This window comes from Pygocentrus nattereri, chromosome 13 (genome assembly GCF_015220715.1).
Source record: "Pygocentrus nattereri isolate fPygNat1 chromosome 13, fPygNat1.pri, whole genome shotgun sequence".
NCBI lineage: Eukaryota > Metazoa > Chordata > Actinopteri > Characiformes > Serrasalmidae > Pygocentrus > Pygocentrus nattereri.
In genome coordinates this window covers 7,081,042-7,101,535 of record NC_051223.1, presented here as the reverse complement: position 1 = coordinate 7,101,535, position 20,494 = coordinate 7,081,042, and the positions used below count along the sequence as shown (strand labels likewise).

Sequence of the window (20,494 nt, the reverse complement as noted above, 5' to 3'; positions counted from 1 at the left end):
CACTGAAGAACAGGGTAAAAGGGGGCTAACAAAGTATCAGAGAAACAGATGGACTGTGTCTCCATTGACTTACATTTTTTCTTTTCGACTCAAACGAAATCGAAAGGCCAACAGAAAATGGAAAAAAGAATGAATAAATAAAACAATGAAAAAGAAGGTAAAGGCAATGCATGTGATGAGCTGGCCGGGTCGTTATATCAGTGAAGGCAAAAAAGATATGATTAAAAAATTACACACAGCTTACAGGGCCTTTGACTGGCTGCCTGAACGAATGTGTGGGGAAAGTGAGCCTCGCTGATGAGAACCGCGCTGCGCTGCCTTTATGTTTATCACTGCTGGCATTTTGGACAAGATCTGCATGATCTTAAACCGGCTCTGATCCACTTAAGGTGGAAGCCCCTTGTACTTACTGGTTTTCGATCTGCAGATATACAAAATAGAGCCGGTTTATGGGGAGCCCGGCCGCTTCCTACTTCCCCTATTATAGCATACACAGGACTGCTCATGGGAGTAAAATGAGCTCAACGGCTAAAAATGAAAATTTAGAATAGTTCCTAATCACTCGCCCAGGACGTTTGTTTTTAATTTTATAAAGTAGAAGGGTATATTTCACTAAACAAAAGAAAGAACAATTCACCTGTATTTTTACTTTTTTCTACAGTAAACGGGTTTCAGGCAGCAGGAGGCGGGCTTTACTGCTAGAGCGTGATGATTGATTGGCGAGCGGAGCAACTCATTGGCTGTTCGCACTCACCGACGTCACAGACGTACACGAGGCGCCGTTTTAAAGTTTAAAAGCTCCTAAAAACATAACAGCGGTCTTAAAATGTTTTATGCTGCTCTGTGTTTCAGGACATTATTGCATTCTTTTACACAGCAGACTCTCATAAACAAAGAAACACTTGACAACAGCTTTCGGAGTCTAAATAAATCAATATTTTAAAATCTCTTTTAACTTTTTAGAGTCCCTATTTTTCGTATTTCCAAATGTGAGTTTCTTTCAATTTGATTTCCTCTGGCGAGGAAAATCTGCTCTTCCTCGACTGACCACCAGATGGCAGCACACGCTACAGTTTTCAGAAAAGCCTTAAAAAGTCCTTATTCATTTTTAAAAATTCATTTAAATGTAATTTTCAGGTAGAGAATATGACGTATCTAGCTAAAATGTAATGAAAAACGTTCTTATTTTTTTGTTTTGTATATTAAAAAAAAAATTGGCTTAATTTTCATTTTAAATTTAATTTCACACAGACAATAATGAGAAGTTAAATATAATATAATGTAATAATGGTTCACTTTTCATCTTATATATTGGTTAAAAAAATTTAATTGGTTTATTTTATTTTCTGTTTTCAGCAAAGTCTGAAAAATATTTCATTTTAAAAAGTAACCCGAACAGCCAGAATAATGAGCATTTAGCTAAAAATGTGATGTTGTCCTTTACATTGTGTGTACATTTCAAGACAAATGGACCGACAGAAATGATCCAAAATGCCTTGGAAAGATGTGTGGTTCCATTGACTTACATTAAAAGTAAAGTAGGTTTTCTCCTTCTCCTGTAAAGTTCCCATGTTGGAGATACAATGGTTTTCTTCTGACAACAGCGATGTTCTTTTTTCACATTTTTTAAATTTAATCAGCCCTTTTATTAATTTTCTTTTATTCATTTTTAATTAAAACAGAGAATTTTACATTTGAAACTAAAACAGAGAAAAGTGAACATTTATTCAGGTAATATGCACAATTAAAACTTCATGTTTTTAAATTCCACGTATATTCATATAAGACTTAATTGGTGTAGTTATAACATTGGTCATTTTACAGGAGGTTTAAAGTTGTCAGATGTGCAGACTGCCTTAAAGCAGGTACAAAACAAAGCGAGATAGTATATATACTGTAGGTACGAGAACAATTTCATGACATAGCATTTTGGTAAACCTGTACACCTTTTAAATCAACCACTGATGATTCATGCTTACTCAAAAAGGCATATTACATATTAAAACAGCTGAACGACCAGTCATTTCACAGTCGAAGATAAAGGCACCAGGTCGTGTGCAACATCACAAGTGTCCTTCCATGAAGTCACCTCAGGTGACTTCCTGCTTGGGTGGAATTGGTTTTGGGACTCCAGGTCCTTGTCTGGGCAGCTGAGAAGTGGACACTGCAGGCTGGACATCGGCTTCATCCCAACTGTCGATGCTGTTGGAGAGCAACGAAGAAGGAAAGACAGATTAAGTTCGAGCCAGGTTTGTTTAGAGGGAGGAGGAGATGGACGAGGTGTTCTAATCAGCATTACCTGACTTGAGTTGCAGGGGCAGTGGGTGGACGCGGTGGCCGAAACGGCTGCAGAGAGGACAGGGCAGAGAATTAGTTAACGGTCAGTTTCTACAAGAAAATAACACTTTGGCCTGACTGGACTAGACGCCAAATCACTGGGCACCGTCATTCCTCCCATACCAAGGACCTCAATCCAACACAGGTCCAGAGAGACCTTCCCCATCACTGGTCAATGCCCGCATGAACGTTAAAGGAATGTTCCAACATAATTTCTGACCGCTGCATCTGTATCATACCATCAGTTACAACAGCTGACCATTGGAACCATCGAGATTAAAACCTAGAATTTTCGGAATTGGCTTAAATGGTTACCATCAGAGACCACTCGTTTCCCGTTGGGACCCCTTTGGATCCCATTTGGAATTAGTCTCAGAACACCTGTTAAAGAATCCTTTAAATGGTGGTATCAACCCATCAGGACTAACACCACTTACTACTGATAAACATCATTATTGGCTATTGGACACCACCAGAAACCAAGAGAAACTTTTAATGGTTTCTAGGATTTTGTCAGCAGAGGAAACCAATGGGCAGTTGCTGAATCCTGTGAATAAAAATTTGAAATATGTGGCCCTGTTACAGTTTCACTGTAAAGGTCCATACACAGCTAACTCGACACACATGAAAACGTGAAATATTCACAATTTTTCCGGCGCACACCAGATGCAATGACAGAGTTGCTATGGCAACTACAGGGAAAACAGTGACTAGTCAAGTGAGTTTATAGCTGCATCCCAATTCAGGGGCTGCATCCTTGGGAGGCTGTATTTGAAGGCCGACTGCATCACAGCGGCGCGACTAGGCCATCCCATTTTAAAGGTTTCTTCATATGTGGCTGAGAAACACGTCCTTTTCCAACGGGTGGATCCTTCACCGGCCAAAACACCCTGAGGTTCACTGCATGGCGGCAAGGATTTGAGAACATGGTGGCGTCAGCAGAGGATGGACAGGCTGAGGACACGCTTCAAATGCAAGTACTGGGTTTAAACGGATTTGAATAGCTAATGATATAAATTTTTGAAAAAGCCAATGTAGTCTGAAGCAAAACCAACATTTCCTTTTGTTTTAGGGAGCAAAGAGCAGGCGGATAGAAGCATCTCCAGCTCTAATAAACGAAACACTAAAACTAAAATCAAAGTTTCTGGCTCCGTCTTCAAAGAACATTAAAATAACTTGACAGGAGCAGCGTTTCGTGATGCAATGGAAAGGGTGGGACCAGAGGTGCTGTGACGCAAACAGGAAATCAGCCGTACAGCAGACCGTCTCATTTCAGTTTAGCCTTTGTGGGTCTATGCAGCCTTCGTAAAACGCGTCCTTCGAAGGATGCAGCCCCTGAATTTCACAGCTTACATCACCTGTGAAAGTTCAACCAGACGAAGAATAAAAAGTCATGTTTTCAACGTCCCTGGTGTTGATGGGAACCAGACATCTGAGTTGTTTAATGCTCTTTAAGACGTTTAAGATCAATGTTTTGTCCTCATATTTTAGAACTCAATCAGAGCAGAGAGGTACACGCAGGGCATTGTAAGGCAAAATGGTCCCAAAAGAAAACTTATTTTGTCCATATTTACAACTATTTGACCATCATTACCATTCCATATAAAACTCAGGAGACATGTAGGTTCATCAGTGGTTCTGGGAAGTGAACAAAATGGCTATATTTGAGTTGTAGTCATGGTGATCCCTGGTTTCGATCACCACCACTGAGTGTCCAAAATGAACCACTTCACATTAAACCACTCTAAATGAGTGTTTATATCTCGGTGACTAAATCAGGCATATATTTAGAAAAGTTAAGTGGGCAGAGAGGAAAGTTAATTATAAACGGGCTAACACTTTCGAGGAACGTCATGTTTGTAAGCATCTATAAACACATTTATAACACATTCATAAGGCATTATAAACATGGTTATTAATACTTTGAAAAAGGAATTACACTGCATAACACTTTACTGCCATGTTTATTATACATTATGAATTGTTAATATAATGCATTATAAGTAGTGTTAACATGTTATATGGTCAGAGCCGTTCCGGCTTGGACAGTTTAAAGACAAACAAAGTTTGTTTACACTCTGGGATTTTCAGTATTTTATTTCTCAGCGCTGGGGCTGTCAGGGCTACATTTTCAGGGCAGTGAATGAGCTTTTCTTAACCAGTGGTCTCACTTTAAATGCTATATTACATCACAGCAAACCAAGTACTCATCAGCCCCTCCCATGAACCCACTTCTGACATCACACTTATCGTGAAGTCACTGTGGAGTGAAGGCCTGGAGAGGGAAAGGCGAGATAGTCGAGTACTGTCATTGTAATCTGTTCCCTCGCTGGTTCTAACGTTAAGCACTAGAACCCCTCATCCTGTAACACTACACTACAGTAATGATCATTTCTGCTAGTGCTCTATTGGATATGCAGTGTTAAGTCAGTGCCAGGCTAACGGTGGTGCACATTAACAGTGGTGTACATTGACTTTCCCACACTGGGTATAACACTGATGGCAGCACTAGTTTAAACACTGACATTTGAAGCCTGTAATGAGCTTTATTGTATGTTTTTGTGTTTATCAATCCTTCAGTAAGTACTTCAACTTCAAGTACTTCACTCCTCACACTGGAGGAGGCTTTAGTACAGTACCCTTCACTTTACTTTGAGCAGGCAAACACAAATTATGAGCTTTTATAATTAGTTATGAACAGTACTTACAATGCATTATGTTCATTCATAATGCATATTAAGAATAGCTATAATGTGTAATGCATTTTTATAAATATTTATAGGGGCAGTCGTGGTCTGAAGATTAGGGATCCAGCCTCATGACCGGAAGGTTGCTGGTTCGATCCCCAGAGCCGACAGCACATGACTGAGGTGTCCTTGAGCAAGACACCTAACCCCCAACTGTTCCCCGGGCGCTGCGGATTGGGCTGCCCACTGCTCCGGGCAAGTGTGCTCACTGCCCCCTAGTGTGTGTGTGCTCACTAGTGTGTATGTGGTGTTTCACTTCACGGATGGGTTAAATGCGGAGTTGAAATTTCCCCATTGTGGGACTAATAAGGGTCACTTAATCTTAATCTTAATCTTAATGGTTAAAATGCCTCATGAATGGATTATAACATGTTACGAATGTGTTTCTAGATGCTTAAAAATGTGACATTCATAGAAAATGTTACTATAAATGGAAAATCAAGGGCTGGTTTAAGGACAGCACATCACTTGAACTGTGTTTATGTACATCACATAAAGCCGCTGCAAGACTAAGAACCTCATAAACTTTTTCAGTATTGTATTAACAGGTTGGCTTAAAGGTGTTCAAGCACATTCAGTGTCTTTTTTATCCATTCATGAATTTGGCTTTAGAGGAAAGTCTGAGACACAGCAGCTGGATATTTACCTGCGGATTTGTGGGAGGAATTTGGTTGGGAGGTTGAGGAGACGTGGATCTTTGAATGTCGCTGCTTGGCTGCCAATTCTTCTGAGCGTTAGCAGCATTGTTTGACCTGTAGAGTATGACAGTGTTGACATTGTCAGAATGAGCTTGGCCAACAGATCATGGTCTGAAAACAAAAACTTCAAAGCCACTTTTCAGTTCAATTGTTTTATATGCATAGCACTTTCTCCAGTAGACAGAAGTTGTAAAGCAGCTTGTCCAGCAATGCAGGTCAAGACTCCTAACAAGTGACCAGCAAGACAGTGTCAAGAAAAACTCCTTAAGAGCATGAGTAAGAAACACAGAGGAATCAGGATTCAAAAGGAAATACTTTCTAAAAGCATGACGAAGAAATCCTAAAAGGAACCAAAACCCAAAAGGAAAGACTCTGTAAGAAAATGAGGAAGACCCACTGAGAGGAACCAAGACTCAAAAAGAAACAACCCATAAGACTATGAGGAGGAAGCACTGAAAGGAACCACTCAGTGATTCCTCCACATAGCTCTTAGGGAGTTTCTCCTCTTAAGTTTTAGCTGTCTTTTGGACTCTTTGGAGTCTTTCTTTTTGAGTCTTGGTTTCTCTTCAGGGTTCTTCCTCATGCTCAGAAGAAAAGCCTTTGTAAGAGCATGAGCAAGGAACATTGAGAAACCAAGGCTCAAAAGGAAAGACCCTGTGAGAACATGAGAAAGAACCACTCATAGGAACAAAAACTCAAGAGGAGAAACTGCCTAAGATCATGAGGAAGAACCAATGAGTGGAACAACAATTCAAAAAGGAAGACTTTGTAAGAACATGAGGAAGAACCACTGAAAGAACCCAATACTCAAGAGGAGAAACTCCTTAAGAGCATAAGGAAGAACACCTGCATATATATAAATATAAATAAAAGACTCCTTAAGTATGTGTGGAAGAACAACTGAGGTCAACCTAAACTCAAGAGGAGAAACTCCCTTAGAACATGAAGAAGAACCCCCAAGAAGGGCCAAGACTCAAAAGTAAAGACACTAAGAATGTGAGGAAGGAGCACTGCGAGGAACCAGGCCCAAGAGGAGAAACTGCCAAAAGTATGAGGAAGAAACCTGAAAGGAACCAAAAAACTAAAGGAAAAACACCAAGAATGTGAGAAAGAACCACTGAGAGGAACCAAGACTCAAAAGGTGAACACCTCATACTCTAGGCCACACCGGATAGTGGGGTTAGGATACGTTTCCCAGAAACATAAACAGAAGCACTGATACTGTACAGAGGAAAGATCTAGAAGATCAGACATTTTACACCAACCTCTGACATTATCATTTAAATTAAAATTAAAATCTACAACTAAAAAACCTTTTACCTTTGCCGTCTGGAGCGGCGGCCCTTCAGACACCTGTCCAGCATGTCCCGCCTGAACACGTAAAGGAACGCAAGAACCAGCACCACCAAAACAGGCACCACCAACAGGAAGAAGATCAACAGGCCATTCCTCAGGGAGTAGTCTGTGGAGGGAATGTACAAGGACTATAGGTGTGACATACTAGATCACAGCCTCTGTGAGGCTCCATGGTGGTCCTGACCACTGAAGAACAGGGTAAAAGGGGGCTAACAAAGTATCAGAGAAACAGATGGACTACAGTCTGTAACTGTGGAACGACAAAGTGCACCTATATAGAAAGTGGAGCTGATAAAATGGACAATAAATGTAGAAACAAGGAGGTGCTCATAATGTTAGGCCTGATTCGTGTACATCGTTTACTTTAAGAAATCCTTTATCATAGTCATGGGCGATATAATAATTAATTGGTTATGTGACATAACTTTTACACCATTAACACTGACATGAACGACGAATGTTACAATGTGCCAAAGACGTGACTGAGAAGTCTGAAGTAACTAGGCTAGGCTGCACTAACCAAGGTAGCCAATGTTAGAAGATATTTCTCCGTTGTCAACATTACCTTGACAAACCAACATGTTTTCATACCATCCACTGGGCAGAAAATTATGACCTCGCGTAGAAGCTGCCGACTGCCTCTCATCTAACGTTAACCTGTTAGCTTTAGCATTAGCTCATGTACTGATTTAACCCACAGTTGCTAAAAGATTTCCCTCACTTTTGAATGATGAATGAGGCAGTTTATTTAATATATAAAATAATATCATGTGCAGAAGTATGCATCCCTTTTGGGTAGATGACTGAAAAATAATGTCACGCAACTCTCAGACGCCGTCACTCTCAGTGAAATACAAGTGGCGGAAATGAGCTTTCTTCACAGGGTGGCGGGCTACACTCTATTCAATAGGGTGAGGAGCTCGGCGATCCGGGAGGAGCTCGCAGTCCAGCCGCTACTCCTCCACATTGTGAGGAGCCAGCTGACATGGCTCGGGCATCTGATCCGGATGCCCCCTGGACGCCTCCCGGTGGGGGTGTACCAGGCATGGCCTACCAGGACAAGACCTCAGGGTCGTCCTAGGACCTGCTGGAGGGATTATATCTCCAAGTTGGCCTGGGAGAGGCTTGGGTCCTCAGGAATGAACTGGATGAAGTTGCGGGGGACAGGATCATCCGGGATTCTCTGCTCTCCCAACTGCTACTGCGACCCTATCTGGACTAAGCAGTTAACGAAGATGATGATGATGATGATGAACTCTCAGACGAAAAAATGATTCTCTATAGTCATCAGAATGGAAACGTTTGACACCAACTATTTTCATTACACCAGTATGCCAATAACAAGCAAAAACAACCCAACATGTATATGGATTTAGTCATCATCATGGTCTTAAACTGCTTGGTCTAGCTAGGGTTGCGGTAGCAGCAGGGATAGCGAAGAATCCCAGATGAGCCTGCCTCCCACAACTTCCTCTAGCTCATTCTAGACCCCAAGCTGCTCCCAGGCCAACTTGAAGATATTATCCCTCCAGTGGGTCTTAGGATGATCTCAGGATCTCGTCCCAGTAGGCCTTGCCTGGTTACCCTCCGACAAAGGCGGCTAGGAGGCATCCTAATCACATGCTCGAACAACCTCAACCACCTAGCTCCTCTCCAATGTGGAGGAGTAAGTTATTAAGTTATTAAGTGATACTTTTTTGATCCCACAACCGGGGAAATTCCGTGAAGTGAAACACCACATACACACTAGTGAACACACACACACTAGGGGGCAGTGAGTACACTTGCCCGGAGCGGTGGGCAGCCCTATCCACGGCGCCCAGGGAGCAGTTGGGGGTTAGGTGTCTTGCTCAAGGACACCTCAGTCATGGACTGTCGGCCCTGGGGATCGAACCGGCAACCTTCCGGTCACAAGGCCAGATCCCTAACCTCCAGCCCACAACTGCCCCCTAGTGGTTCCACTTTGAGCTCCTCCAGATGACCAAGCTCCTCACCCTATCAGGTTGAGTGTAACCCATCACCCTGCAAGGAAAGGTAATTTCCGCCACTTTTTTTGGTCATTACTCAAAGCTCATGACCATAGGTGACCGACCGGTAAACAGAGAGCTTTGCCTTATGGCTCAGCTCCCTCTTCACCACTACAGATCAGTACAGGAACCGCACCTGTCGCAGCCTGCCGTCCACCCAGGCCCTCATTTACATTTACATTTACATTTACAGCATTTAGCTGACGCTCTTATCCAGAGCAACTTACAAGAAGTGCTTTGTCACTCTAGAGAAAGTATCTTTGCTAGTTACCAATAGCTTAGAGAAAAAGACAGTCCTGAGCTCAGATACTGCTAGAAACAAATATGTCACTGCAGACACCAAGAGGAAAAGAAACAGAGTTGAACGCAGAACTCTGTGCCATTCAATGCAATACAATAACAATAAGATACGATACAATAAATAAAATAAGTGCAGCTTATAGTTCAATGCTCATTTAAGTGCTCCACAGGTGGTCTACCCTCACCTGGAGTGGGCATGCCGTCCTGTTTTACTCAAATTTCAGTAAAAACTAAAAGTTTTGAACCAGCTTGTTGTTGAAGTGTTGGACATTAGATGAGAAAAAAGAAATAAAGAAATTTGTATGTAAAATAAACATTTTGCCAGGCCCAGAAAATCTGTTATATACGCATGACACCATAAAATTTTGCTGGCTGCCAAAAAAAAAACAGGTAGCTAGTTATGGGCCCTTAAACATTTGCATCTAGGGGCATATAACATGACGATTTGGACCTTGTCTGAGTGCACATACCAATTTCAGCAGGTCCACTGTCCACGCTGCCTCCTCTTCCTCCTTTATTGCAGTTGGGGGGTGCCCAGCCATTATTACAATGGCAGTGGCCCTTGTCATTACACACCTGTAGGCGACCAAGCTCATGTTACACAGAAATCTACTCATAACACAAAGCCAGCACAGGGGGGGGGCTAATGTGAGCGTTAACAGGGTTAACCAGGCACTGTGATACTCACCCCATTACCATGGCAGTCGTTCAGAGCATCACAGTTTTGTGTTTGCATTAAAACAGATGAATTCACACAATTGAAGTCTACACACACCTGAGGACAGAGAACATCAGAATCAACAGCTCTGTTATTCTTTAACCTCAATGAGGAATTAAATACAATATGGATTCCACTGTCTTGATCTGTCCCAAAACCAAGTAATCAAATAATGCATCCAGATATGATAGTAGACAGCATGATAAATAAATAAATCAATCATGGATGCATAGGAAATGCTGTATAGGAAAAGCTGGACTATGCAGTTATTTGAATTGAACTGAATTTTAATTGATTTAATTCAGAGCCATTAGCCAAGGAATTGGACCTCCGCATTTAATGCATCTGTGCAGTGAAACACCCACATATTAGTGAACATACACACTAGGGGGCAGTGAGCACACTTGCCCGGATCGGTGGGCAGCCCTATCCAGGCCATCTGGGGAGCAGTTGGGAGTTGGCAGCCTTGTTCAAGAGCACCTCAGCCACATACTGTCAAGCTCAGGGGATCAAACCGGCAACCTTCCAGTCACAAAGCTGGTTCCCTGACCTCCAGCCCATGACTGCCCCCAGTTAGCCAGTGGTTTAAACTGCTGCAGTACACATTTAAGCTCTCAAAAGGCCCGAGTCATGTCGGACAGCTTTAAAGTCACCGTAGCTCAAGCATACTCACTTTCCCAGCTGCACACACAGTCCCTTTTTTGACGTAGCCCGGGTCCAGGACGTCTGTCCCCAGGTTGAAGTCTGCGTTCCTGCAGGAGATGCTCCCCTCTATGGTCTCTACGCTGATGACCGCTCCAGGTGGTGGGTAGTTGGAGTCAAAGTTTGTGCACTGGATCTTCCCACACATAGAGTTACTGGAGAGAGAGTTTAGACGCAAGATAAATGTCTGACAAATGGTGCTGTAATCAAAACCTATGAGTTGACAAATTCTAAATAAGATTACAGCTGCTCAGCCCTTCATTTATAAACAGTGGCACTAAATACCATAACGGCATTTTCTGAACATGCACTTTTATGAGCAGAGCACTGGATGCCACCAGCTGAGTAGCCACCTCATCTGAGGGTATTTTAAGATCATTGTCTATAGAACCAAAATCCAGAATGTGGATCATTTGAAGGAACTTGCAGTGGATGCTTGAGCTAGAGCCCGACTGTGCCTTGCTGAAGATGGACAGCATAATCAGCGCATTTTGTGAAATGTCTGTTAGGTCATGACTTCAAAATGAATGAAGATCTCTCAAAATGGATTTCACTACCAGATTTTCAGAAACGCTTACATAAGCTAAAGTGGTCACATGACCCAGTCTAGTAATCATCCTAACGATATTTGAATCCTACCAATATTTGCATCCTCCCGATATTTGCATCCTACCGATATTTGGGTGTAGGCCTATCATGATCATGACGAGTAACTGGCATATAAATATGTTTCTTTCAATCGTCTGGCTTCCTAGCTGCCGACAGTTAATAGCTCACAAATGGAGACAGAGCCAGTCAGAACATAAATAAACATCAGACAGAAGTTGGAAAGGAGACAACTGTACTGTCATTAACTGTGGTTTAGAGTTTAAGCCAAGTTTAAAACTGAATGAGTCTCTCTCTCTCTCTCACACACACACACACACACACACACACACACACACACACACACACACACACACACACACACACACACACACACACTCACACTCACACACTCACACACACACAAACACACACAAGCCGCTTATCCTTCTGGGTTGCGGGGGAGAACTGAAGCCTATCCCAGCAGTCATTGGATGGAAGGCAGGAAACACCCTGGACAGGTCAAATGTCCATTGCAAGGCAGACAGACAGACAGACAGACAGACACATATATTCACAATCACTTACTTACCCTGATGACGACATCCTGTAAATAACAATAATGCGTGGCCACGCCTTATTAAGGTGTGGGAACGAGATGCTAAGATGATTAAGTCGTGGCCATGACTTAGTACGGCGTGGGAACGAGATCACGGCTTACTAAGTCATGGTCACACATTAGGATCTCGCTCCCATGCTTTACTAAGTCGTGGCCACAACTTAAGCATCGCATTCCCACACTTTACTAAGTCATGGCCACGCATTATTTTTATTTATACAGGATGTCACCAGCCGGGCTCCATACTCACTGAATGAGTCAAGTAGGTTCTTAAACTTCACTCCTGTGTCCTTGGAAGCTGCTGTTTAAGGCGCATCTGCGGTTTAAACTACACCCAACTTCTGCATCATGTAAAAGAGCACACATGCTGTACATCACCTTTAACTGATGTTTACTTTAAACCTGTTAAACGGTTTTACTGAGGTTTACAGCAAGTTGATTGTAACTGAAGCGCATTTTCAGGGCATGTTTTAATTTAACGTTTTGTTGCTTAAATGAAACACACAATGAGGTACCACACTCAACCAGAGGAGGTGTTAATCCTTAGGCTTTTTCAGAATGTACTGTTCAGATAAGCTGAATGAAGATGACCTGTACTTGGGATCTCCATGTTATTAACTGGGGAAACTAGAACACACATCTCAGCAAACATTTATATTTCATTTTAAAGTTGTGATCATCATATTAAAAAATAAATAAATAAATGAGTAATTAGTAGTAAAAAAGTTGTATACAAGTTTAGCACCGGACCAGGTAAACTCAAGCTTGTTTAAACAGAGCAATCAGGCTTAATTTAACACACGGTTGTGTGTTAAACCCCTGAAACTCTGGGTTTAGCCAAACGTATGTTGGGCAGAAATTAAACTGCTGTTAATCTAATAATAATTATTTCCTCAATTTTGTCCTGAGATTCATACAAATCAAATTGGAGTCTAATTTGTAACCTGTTCATTTGTAATTCATTGGCTGGAGCTGAATAAAAACAGAACTTACGCCACTGAGCACGGAACCAGACTGGAGCCAGAATACCCACAATTCCCAAACCTGGTGCCCTGCGTGTTCACGTAGCTGAAGCACTTATCGTCTGCTTTTGTCGCCTCTTTAAAATGAAAAGATGGAGGAAAACAGAAAAAGGAGTAAATGAGTAGCTGCACAAAAAAGTTCAAAACAGTGGGTTAAAAATAACATAACATGCAGATATTTCTATACAGTAGTCCAATTTTGCCTAAATATTCTGCTCTTCTACATTGCAATAAATACATATCTCTCATATATATATATATATATATATATATATATATATATATATATATATATATATATATATATATATATATATATACCTACCAAGTATACCAAGTAAGCATAACAAAAAAGAAAAGCACTGGGATACACATGCATATCATATTACTAACATTCATACAGCACAATGCTGTATACTGAGTTATAGCAAAAAAGCATAGAAAACTAGCATGGTTGGCAGCAGGGGTCTGACAGGCCCCTGAAATGCTGACGTGCTTAGCAAAGCAGCAAACCAGTTAGAAAGTTAGACTTGTACTAAGAATGCATATCTAAGTATAACATGTTAAACATCCAAATTCCTCATATGTTGCCATCCAGATGACGTCTTTTTCAGGGAAGGCCTTGCTTATTTCAGCAAGACTTTGTAAAAACACATTCTGCATGTATTACAACAGCATGGCTCCATAGTAAAACTGTCTTGGTGCTAAACTGGTCTGCTTGTAGTTCAGATCTGTCAAAACTGAAAACATTTGGAGGGTTATGAAATAATAAAATAGCAATTTTGGCATATTTTGAACAAACAATGGCCAGTTGGGGTCAAAATGTTAGGTAAAACATAAAATAAAAACACATCTGGCCCAGATATTTATTGAGGTTTTTTTTAATATGGCCCTTTTAGTGGTTGAGTTCAACACCCCTGATGGAAGGTAGAATTGAAGGGCCCATATCCCACATTTTATTTTTTTCCCCTGACTGCCCAGTTAGTATTATGTCTCATTCAAAACGCAGTTTGGTCTGAAACACTCCTTATAACTTCAGACTGAATGGGTGGTAGTGCTGTAGACTAACTCACTGTGGGAGTTCTAAGAAGACGCTCTGCCTGCTGGCATTAGTTCCTTTGGATGCTGAGCTGGACTGGACTGCCAAACCTAACATGACAGCAGTAACTTGCTGCTACAGCTACTTGATTCATAGCTCTTATAAGAAACGGAGGACAGCAGCAGCGGAGCCATACTTGAGCCGAAGAGCTGTTGGCACTGGTAGTCCAGCGTCTGGCAGCGGCCCTCGTAGCAGAAGGCTGTGTTGCCCTGGCAGGAAAGGCCATCCATCAGGTAGGTGTCCGGAGGGCAGAAACCTGTGTCTCCCATGCAGAACTCGGGCAGGTCACACTCGTTTACTGATGGTCTGCAGGGTGTCCCGGACACAGAGAGCTGGAGGAGAGATTTTTGCCTTTAATTGGCCTACATTTCATATTTTCTTTCTTCTTAGACATGTATGGATGTTTTTTGCACATCCAATGAATGAATGAATGAATGAATGAATGAATGAATTAATTAATTAATATATAAATAACAGCACAACTGCTACAGGCTTCAGTCCTTCTTACCCACTTCTCACATTTTGTCTATCACAGCAAAAGCTGACCACCAGCTGCCACTGCTGTGTGTGTGGGTGGGTGTGTGTTTGTGTGTATCCTCACCTGACAGTCTTTGCAGCAGCTTCCAGCAGCGCAGGTTGAGCCCTTTGTGAGTTTGCATGTAGCTGCATCACAACATTTACTTGTACAACTCTGGAACAGAGCACACTCGCCAAATCAGAAATGAAGGCACTACAAAACACTCTTTTAAAATCTTGTATCTCTTCAATTTCACACCTACTTGCTAAAATGAAAAACAGACCTAAGCCAGAATTCACAATGTATGTCTGCTTGTACTATCAACAATCTGAAGCTTGTTGATAGTCAATCAAGACTGTTCTCCGTATTGGCAACCAGGCAGTGGAACGACCTCCCACTGGCTGTCTGAACAGCAGAGTCTCTTGCTTTCTTCAAACGCAGACTGAAGACACATGTCTGTTATACAGCACTTCAATGAGCACTGAATTAAGTATTGATTGTACAGTATTGCACTGTTCTGTGTTCAACTCTGTTCCTTTTCTCTGGGTATCAACAGTGACTCGTTGTTTCTAGCAGTATCTGAGCTCAGGACCGGCTTTCTCTCTAACCCTACTGGTAACTAGTAGAGATACTTTCTCTAGATAGACAAAGCACTTCTTGTGAGTCGCTCTGGATAAGAGCGTCTGCTAAATGCTGTAAATGTAAACTACCAATCTGAAGCTAACAACCCGAACATAATCTGAAGGTAACAATTTAAGGCTAATAATCTGAAACTAACAATTTAAAGATAATAATCTGTCAACAATCTGAAGAGAGTAATATGAATTCTATCAATCTGAAGATAATAAAGATAACAACCTGAAGATAATAATCTCAAGCCAAAATCTGAATAATAAAATATAATAATTTGGGGATGATCTGAGTTAACAATTTAAAGCTACCAATATGGGAATAATCTAAAAATAATAATCTGGGGATAATCTGAAACTAACAATCTGAATCTAGCAATCTGAAGATAATCTGAAGTGAACAATCTGACAGTAATGGTCTGGGGATGACCCGAGACTAACAATCTGAAGTTAACAATATAAGGCTAACAATCTGAAGATAATAATCTGGGGATAATCTTAAACTAATAATCTGAAACTAACAATCTGAATCTAGCAATCTGAAGATAATCTGAAGCGAACAATCTGACGGTAATGGTCTGGGGATCACCTGAGACTAACAATCTGAAGTTAACAATATAAGGCTAACAATCTGAAGACAATAATCTGAAGCTAACAATCTAAAACCAATAATCTGGGAATGTCCTAAAGCTAATAATCTGAAATGAACCATCTAAAGCAAATAATCTTAACAATCTGTCTGAAGCTGACAAAAAATTGAGGCTAGCATCTGAAGATGCTCACAGCTAATCATTCCTTTATTCTGCCCTGAACAAAATCTCACACGAGATGTTCATTCAGATGTTTGGAAGCCCGGCTTTTCAAGAAGATAGTACCAGTTGTGTTGCAGGATAACAAACACAATGATCTAGAATAAAATTAATACCCAAAATGAAGTTATAGTAAATATAACATCAATAATGATATGAAAATTCATATTTTGAATGCCTCTTATGTTCAGTGAGGAAGAACCCTTGGATAGGCTCCATCTCCCCCCATGACCCGGGAGGATAAGCGGCTTAGATAGTGCGTGCGCGTGTGTGTGTGTATTCCTAGAACAACCTTGTTCCAAGAAATATTGCATAAATCATGTAAAAATAACTTTTGTTGTCTAGTTTGTAAAATTTAAATCCAGATCCAAAGATTTGAACAGCACTGTATGGCTAACTGTGCACAGTGGCGTGTCTCTGACCTGCGGTGGTCCGCAGTCACATTCCTCCCCCTGCTCCTGTATACCGTTCCCGCAGGCAGGCACGGTGATGATGCTGTCCTGGGACGGCTGATTCCTCAGACAAACTCCTCCTCCACGCAGAATCAGCTGCTCAAAATCACTCCCACTGCATGTACTGAACAGAGTGGATCCACTGCAGACACACATGACGGGAAACAAGAATGAAAAATGAGCAAAAACTTTAATGGTAATAATAATAATAATAATAATATCATTAAAGAACTTTATTTATACAGAATGTATCATACATGTAAAATGCAACTGTAAGTGCTTTACAGTGTAACATCAAAACGGGGGAAAGTAAAGAAACAAAATTTAGTTGTGATCATCAGGATATTATAAGTTTGAATCCCAGTAATGCTGTGGCCAAAAAGTTGCTTATTATTTATGCATTATCTGTAATATTTTTGTGTAATATCACTAGTGGTCAATATCTGACAAGGTGCATTCTTTTTTTTTATTAATTTTCATTCTTTTATTGTTTAAAAAAACAAAAAAAACAATAAGTAGTCGGACCTTAGAGATTTACAAGGATTATGTTATGATCTATTTAAACTCAAGGCATTAACTGAGGTAGTAATATGTACAAATTAGCTAAATATATTGCTGTCGGAAGAAAAGACAGACACAGACAGTCAGTCAGGGGCAATTTAGCACGTCCAGTTAGCCTGACTGTATGTCTTTGGACTGTGGGAGGAAACCAGAGAACCCGGAGGAAACCCACGCAGACACGGGGAGAACATGCAAACTTCACACAGAGAGGATCCTGGTCACCCGGCCGGGGAATCAAACCCAGGCCCTCCTCGCTGTGCTAACAGTGCTACCCACCGCGCCACCGTGCCGCCCCATTTAGTTTAACAAGATAATCGTAATTAAGTATACGGTCACCCAAAGCAAAACAACATTAACAATATATATATGTATGTATGTATGTGTGTGTGTGTGTGTGTGTGTGTGTGTGTGTGTTCTGGCATTTGGGTCCTTTCTGTTTTCAAGAGAGTAGCCTGTAAGTTCAACGTCTGGAGACGTGACTGGCCTTCTGTTTGAAGAGTGACACAGTGCAATTAAAACAATCCTGTGTGAGTCAGTATTTATCAAAGGAACCTAGACCCATCCTTCAGTAATGCTCCTGCAATGAGACAATGGATGTGTTTACACGCACTGCAAATAATGGCTCGTCAGATCAACCTAAAAAAATTACTTCATGTGGTAACAAGTAAATTAACTCGTTTGATTCAACCTACGTAAATACTTTTAATGAAGGCTTCTTTCCATCAATGTAAATTTGAGTTGAATAAAACTAGTTTTATTCATTTGCTTGTCACTACACAAAGTAATGCATCATAATCAGATTTCTGCAGTTCAAACGGTCACGCTAACAGCGTACTCTGATTTCTTATATATGAGAAAGGTCTAGAGATGTGATTAAGAAATCTGATAAAGAGGCTGGATTTTAGCTCAGTAATCAGGTTTCTCAGTGCTGTGAACTCTGATTTCTTTCGGATTTCTCAGTCTGTGCGTGCGCGAAAACAGACGGCGGTACTGGAAATAAGTAAGCATTACTGTGAGATGGCAAACATTTTTGGAGTGCCCCTGAAACCATCTACATGCTTGATTAAATGATGGATGTAAATATTCTTCATCTCTCACATGATGTGTGTTCATATATTGACCTAAAGTGGTGCAATTAAAAAAAAAAAGCTGCGGCAGGAAGTTTAAGTTTTACATTACGTTTATGTCACATCTTCTTCTGTGAGTTTATTGGCTGGTTGCAAAGCAGAAATCCATTTACTGTCTGACTCATGTAGACCAGAAGCTTCTCCATTATCTGATTACTCAAGTGCATGTAAACCTGTTGATCAGATTACTGACAAAATCTCATGTTCTGCAATTATCAGACTATGAAATGCATGTAAATGCACTCAATGATTAACTTCAGTAAAAAAAACAATAATAAAAAAAATAAAACAACTATCCGGTTCAAAAAATTCCTTATAGAAACATAGTGGATCTTTTTAGTACCTCCAGCATATATCAGTATGGGAGCTGAAGGTGTTAAGCTCCATTCTTCTTTTATAGTGTCTTTTTTAGTGTAAAATAAAATGATAAAGCTCCAAAGTGAGAGTGGCAAGCATCACATTGGCCAAGCAATTTTAACTGAACAATAACATTACATTTGTACTTAAAATCAACGGAGTGAATGTGAACTTACTGCCCCCTTTCTGATATTTACACAAGAAAGCCCAAAGGAACTGACCTGGCACTGGAGGCCATGATGCAGCTGCCACCGCTGCACTGGCAGCGTGTGTCGTCATGGTTCATGCCCAGATTGTGACCCATCTCATGAGCCAGCACAGTGGAAAAGTACTGCAACGCGTTGTTGCCATACTGCAAAGAGACCAGACCACAGTCTAAAACCATTTTAATGCACTTTACTGACATTTGTTCCTTTTAATTCCTTCCTATTTATTCTTTTTGCTGTTATTAGTCTCTACATACAAGAATCTGAGTATGTTACTGAAACATCCAGGGCCTTGATCATCGTATACCAAATTTCTCTTTTGCCTTTCAAAGAAAAGAGCTGTACAATATGAACACTTAATGTTTCAAAAGCTCCCTCCCCAGCCTGTACAGTCTATATACTGACTGAGCTGCACAAGCCGTCCTTTTTGAAGGCCTTATGTTTGTGACTTCACAACCATGCACATATTTAGCGTTGTTATATGAGCAGAAAAGGTGGGGAAAACTATTAAACGTTGTGCTGTTCATGGCTGTCGGTAAGTAAATGGATCACTGCAGCAACAAAAGAAGTTTTTCTTCTTTTCAGACATTTCCCGAAGGATTTCAGTCTAAACTGAACTGTTGTTTTTCTGTGCCTGGTCAGATTTTTAAGCAGTCACAATAACAAAGTGAGTCAAAACACAAGGTAGCCAAACAGACTTAACAGATGTCAGGTTATGTGTTTGTTCACAGTCTTAAACAAAAACTGACCCAAGTGGGAAATGGATGGTTTTAGTTTGTTTTCCGCCTACTTAAAAGACACTTGGAACCATTGTAATAACCATGCTTAGCGTTTTTATTGTCTAGCTGGTCATTGAATGCCATTTAATAACTCTAAAGTGTCAAAGTTGCTTGCTAGTTAGCTCAACCTACTGGCTGACATGGAGACATTCTAATATTCTGTGCTCACATACTCACAAAAACATTTACCTGCCACGGTTGGCCCCTCCCAGTCCTGTCCATGTGTTCGTGTTTTGATTTTGTAACTCCGCCCCTGATTGGTTTCACCTGTCCGTCATTGTTCCGTGTATTTAAGCCCTGTGTTTGCCCCTTGTGTTTGCCAGTCTTTGTGTCTTTGTATCTGGTCTTTGTATGATTGTATTGGTCTTCGTTTGATGTGTTGATTCTGGTTTTTGTCATGTCTTACCCTCGTTCTATCCGTATCGGCTACATGAACCTGGACTGTTATGACCACGACCCTGGATTTGCCCATAATAAATCTCGCTTATCTCAGCGTAGGCGTCCGCCTCCTCGCTCCCCCTTACATTACCATTACACAGAATCATGTCTAGAAATAGTCATGTAAAAAATGAATGATGGTTGTTGTTGTTGGTAAATATGGACACAAAAGTAGAAAAAACATACATTATGTACCCCTTATTGCTTGGGGTAGCTAAAAGATTGAAGCAATGTAAAATGGGTGTTAAGCTCGTCAAACAAAACCCGCTCATAATCCCATTGATTTTGAACCTCTTTCTTTCCCTGCCCAAAGCAGTCAGCTGGGCTAACTTTCAGCACACATGCCTTGCATCAATAATAAAAGATGGGCTCTGTTCATGGACTGAATATTGCTATCAGAAGCTGACTA

At 41.0% G+C, this 20,494-nt stretch overlaps 1 protein-coding gene across 1 annotated transcript in view; it reads right to left on the bottom strand.

The window, feature by feature from the left end:
• Positions 1 to 1,701: 1,701 nt before the first annotated feature.
• Positions 1,702 to 20,494, bottom strand: part of zgc:174164 (uncharacterized protein LOC570656 homolog) — a 29,670-nt gene continuing 10,877 nt past the window's right edge. The window contains exons 11-22 of the mRNA XM_017710549.2: positions 18,884 to 19,014; positions 16,588 to 16,759; positions 14,812 to 14,901; positions 14,347 to 14,542; positions 13,083 to 13,188; positions 10,857 to 11,040; positions 10,154 to 10,240; positions 9,936 to 10,041; positions 7,103 to 7,244; positions 5,731 to 5,836; positions 2,300 to 2,346; positions 1,702 to 2,202 (exon numbers count right to left, since the gene is read on the bottom strand). Coding sequence (XP_017566038.1) covers positions 2,091 to 2,202; positions 2,300 to 2,346; positions 5,731 to 5,836; positions 7,103 to 7,244; positions 9,936 to 10,041; positions 10,154 to 10,240; positions 10,857 to 11,040; positions 13,083 to 13,188; positions 14,347 to 14,542; positions 14,812 to 14,901; positions 16,588 to 16,759; positions 18,884 to 19,014 — 1,479 coding nt within the window. The 3' untranslated portion in view covers positions 1,702 to 2,090. The remainder of the gene's footprint in view (positions 2,203 to 2,299; positions 2,347 to 5,730; positions 5,837 to 7,102; positions 7,245 to 9,935; positions 10,042 to 10,153; positions 10,241 to 10,856; positions 11,041 to 13,082; positions 13,189 to 14,346; positions 14,543 to 14,811; positions 14,902 to 16,587; positions 16,760 to 18,883; positions 19,015 to 20,494) is intronic.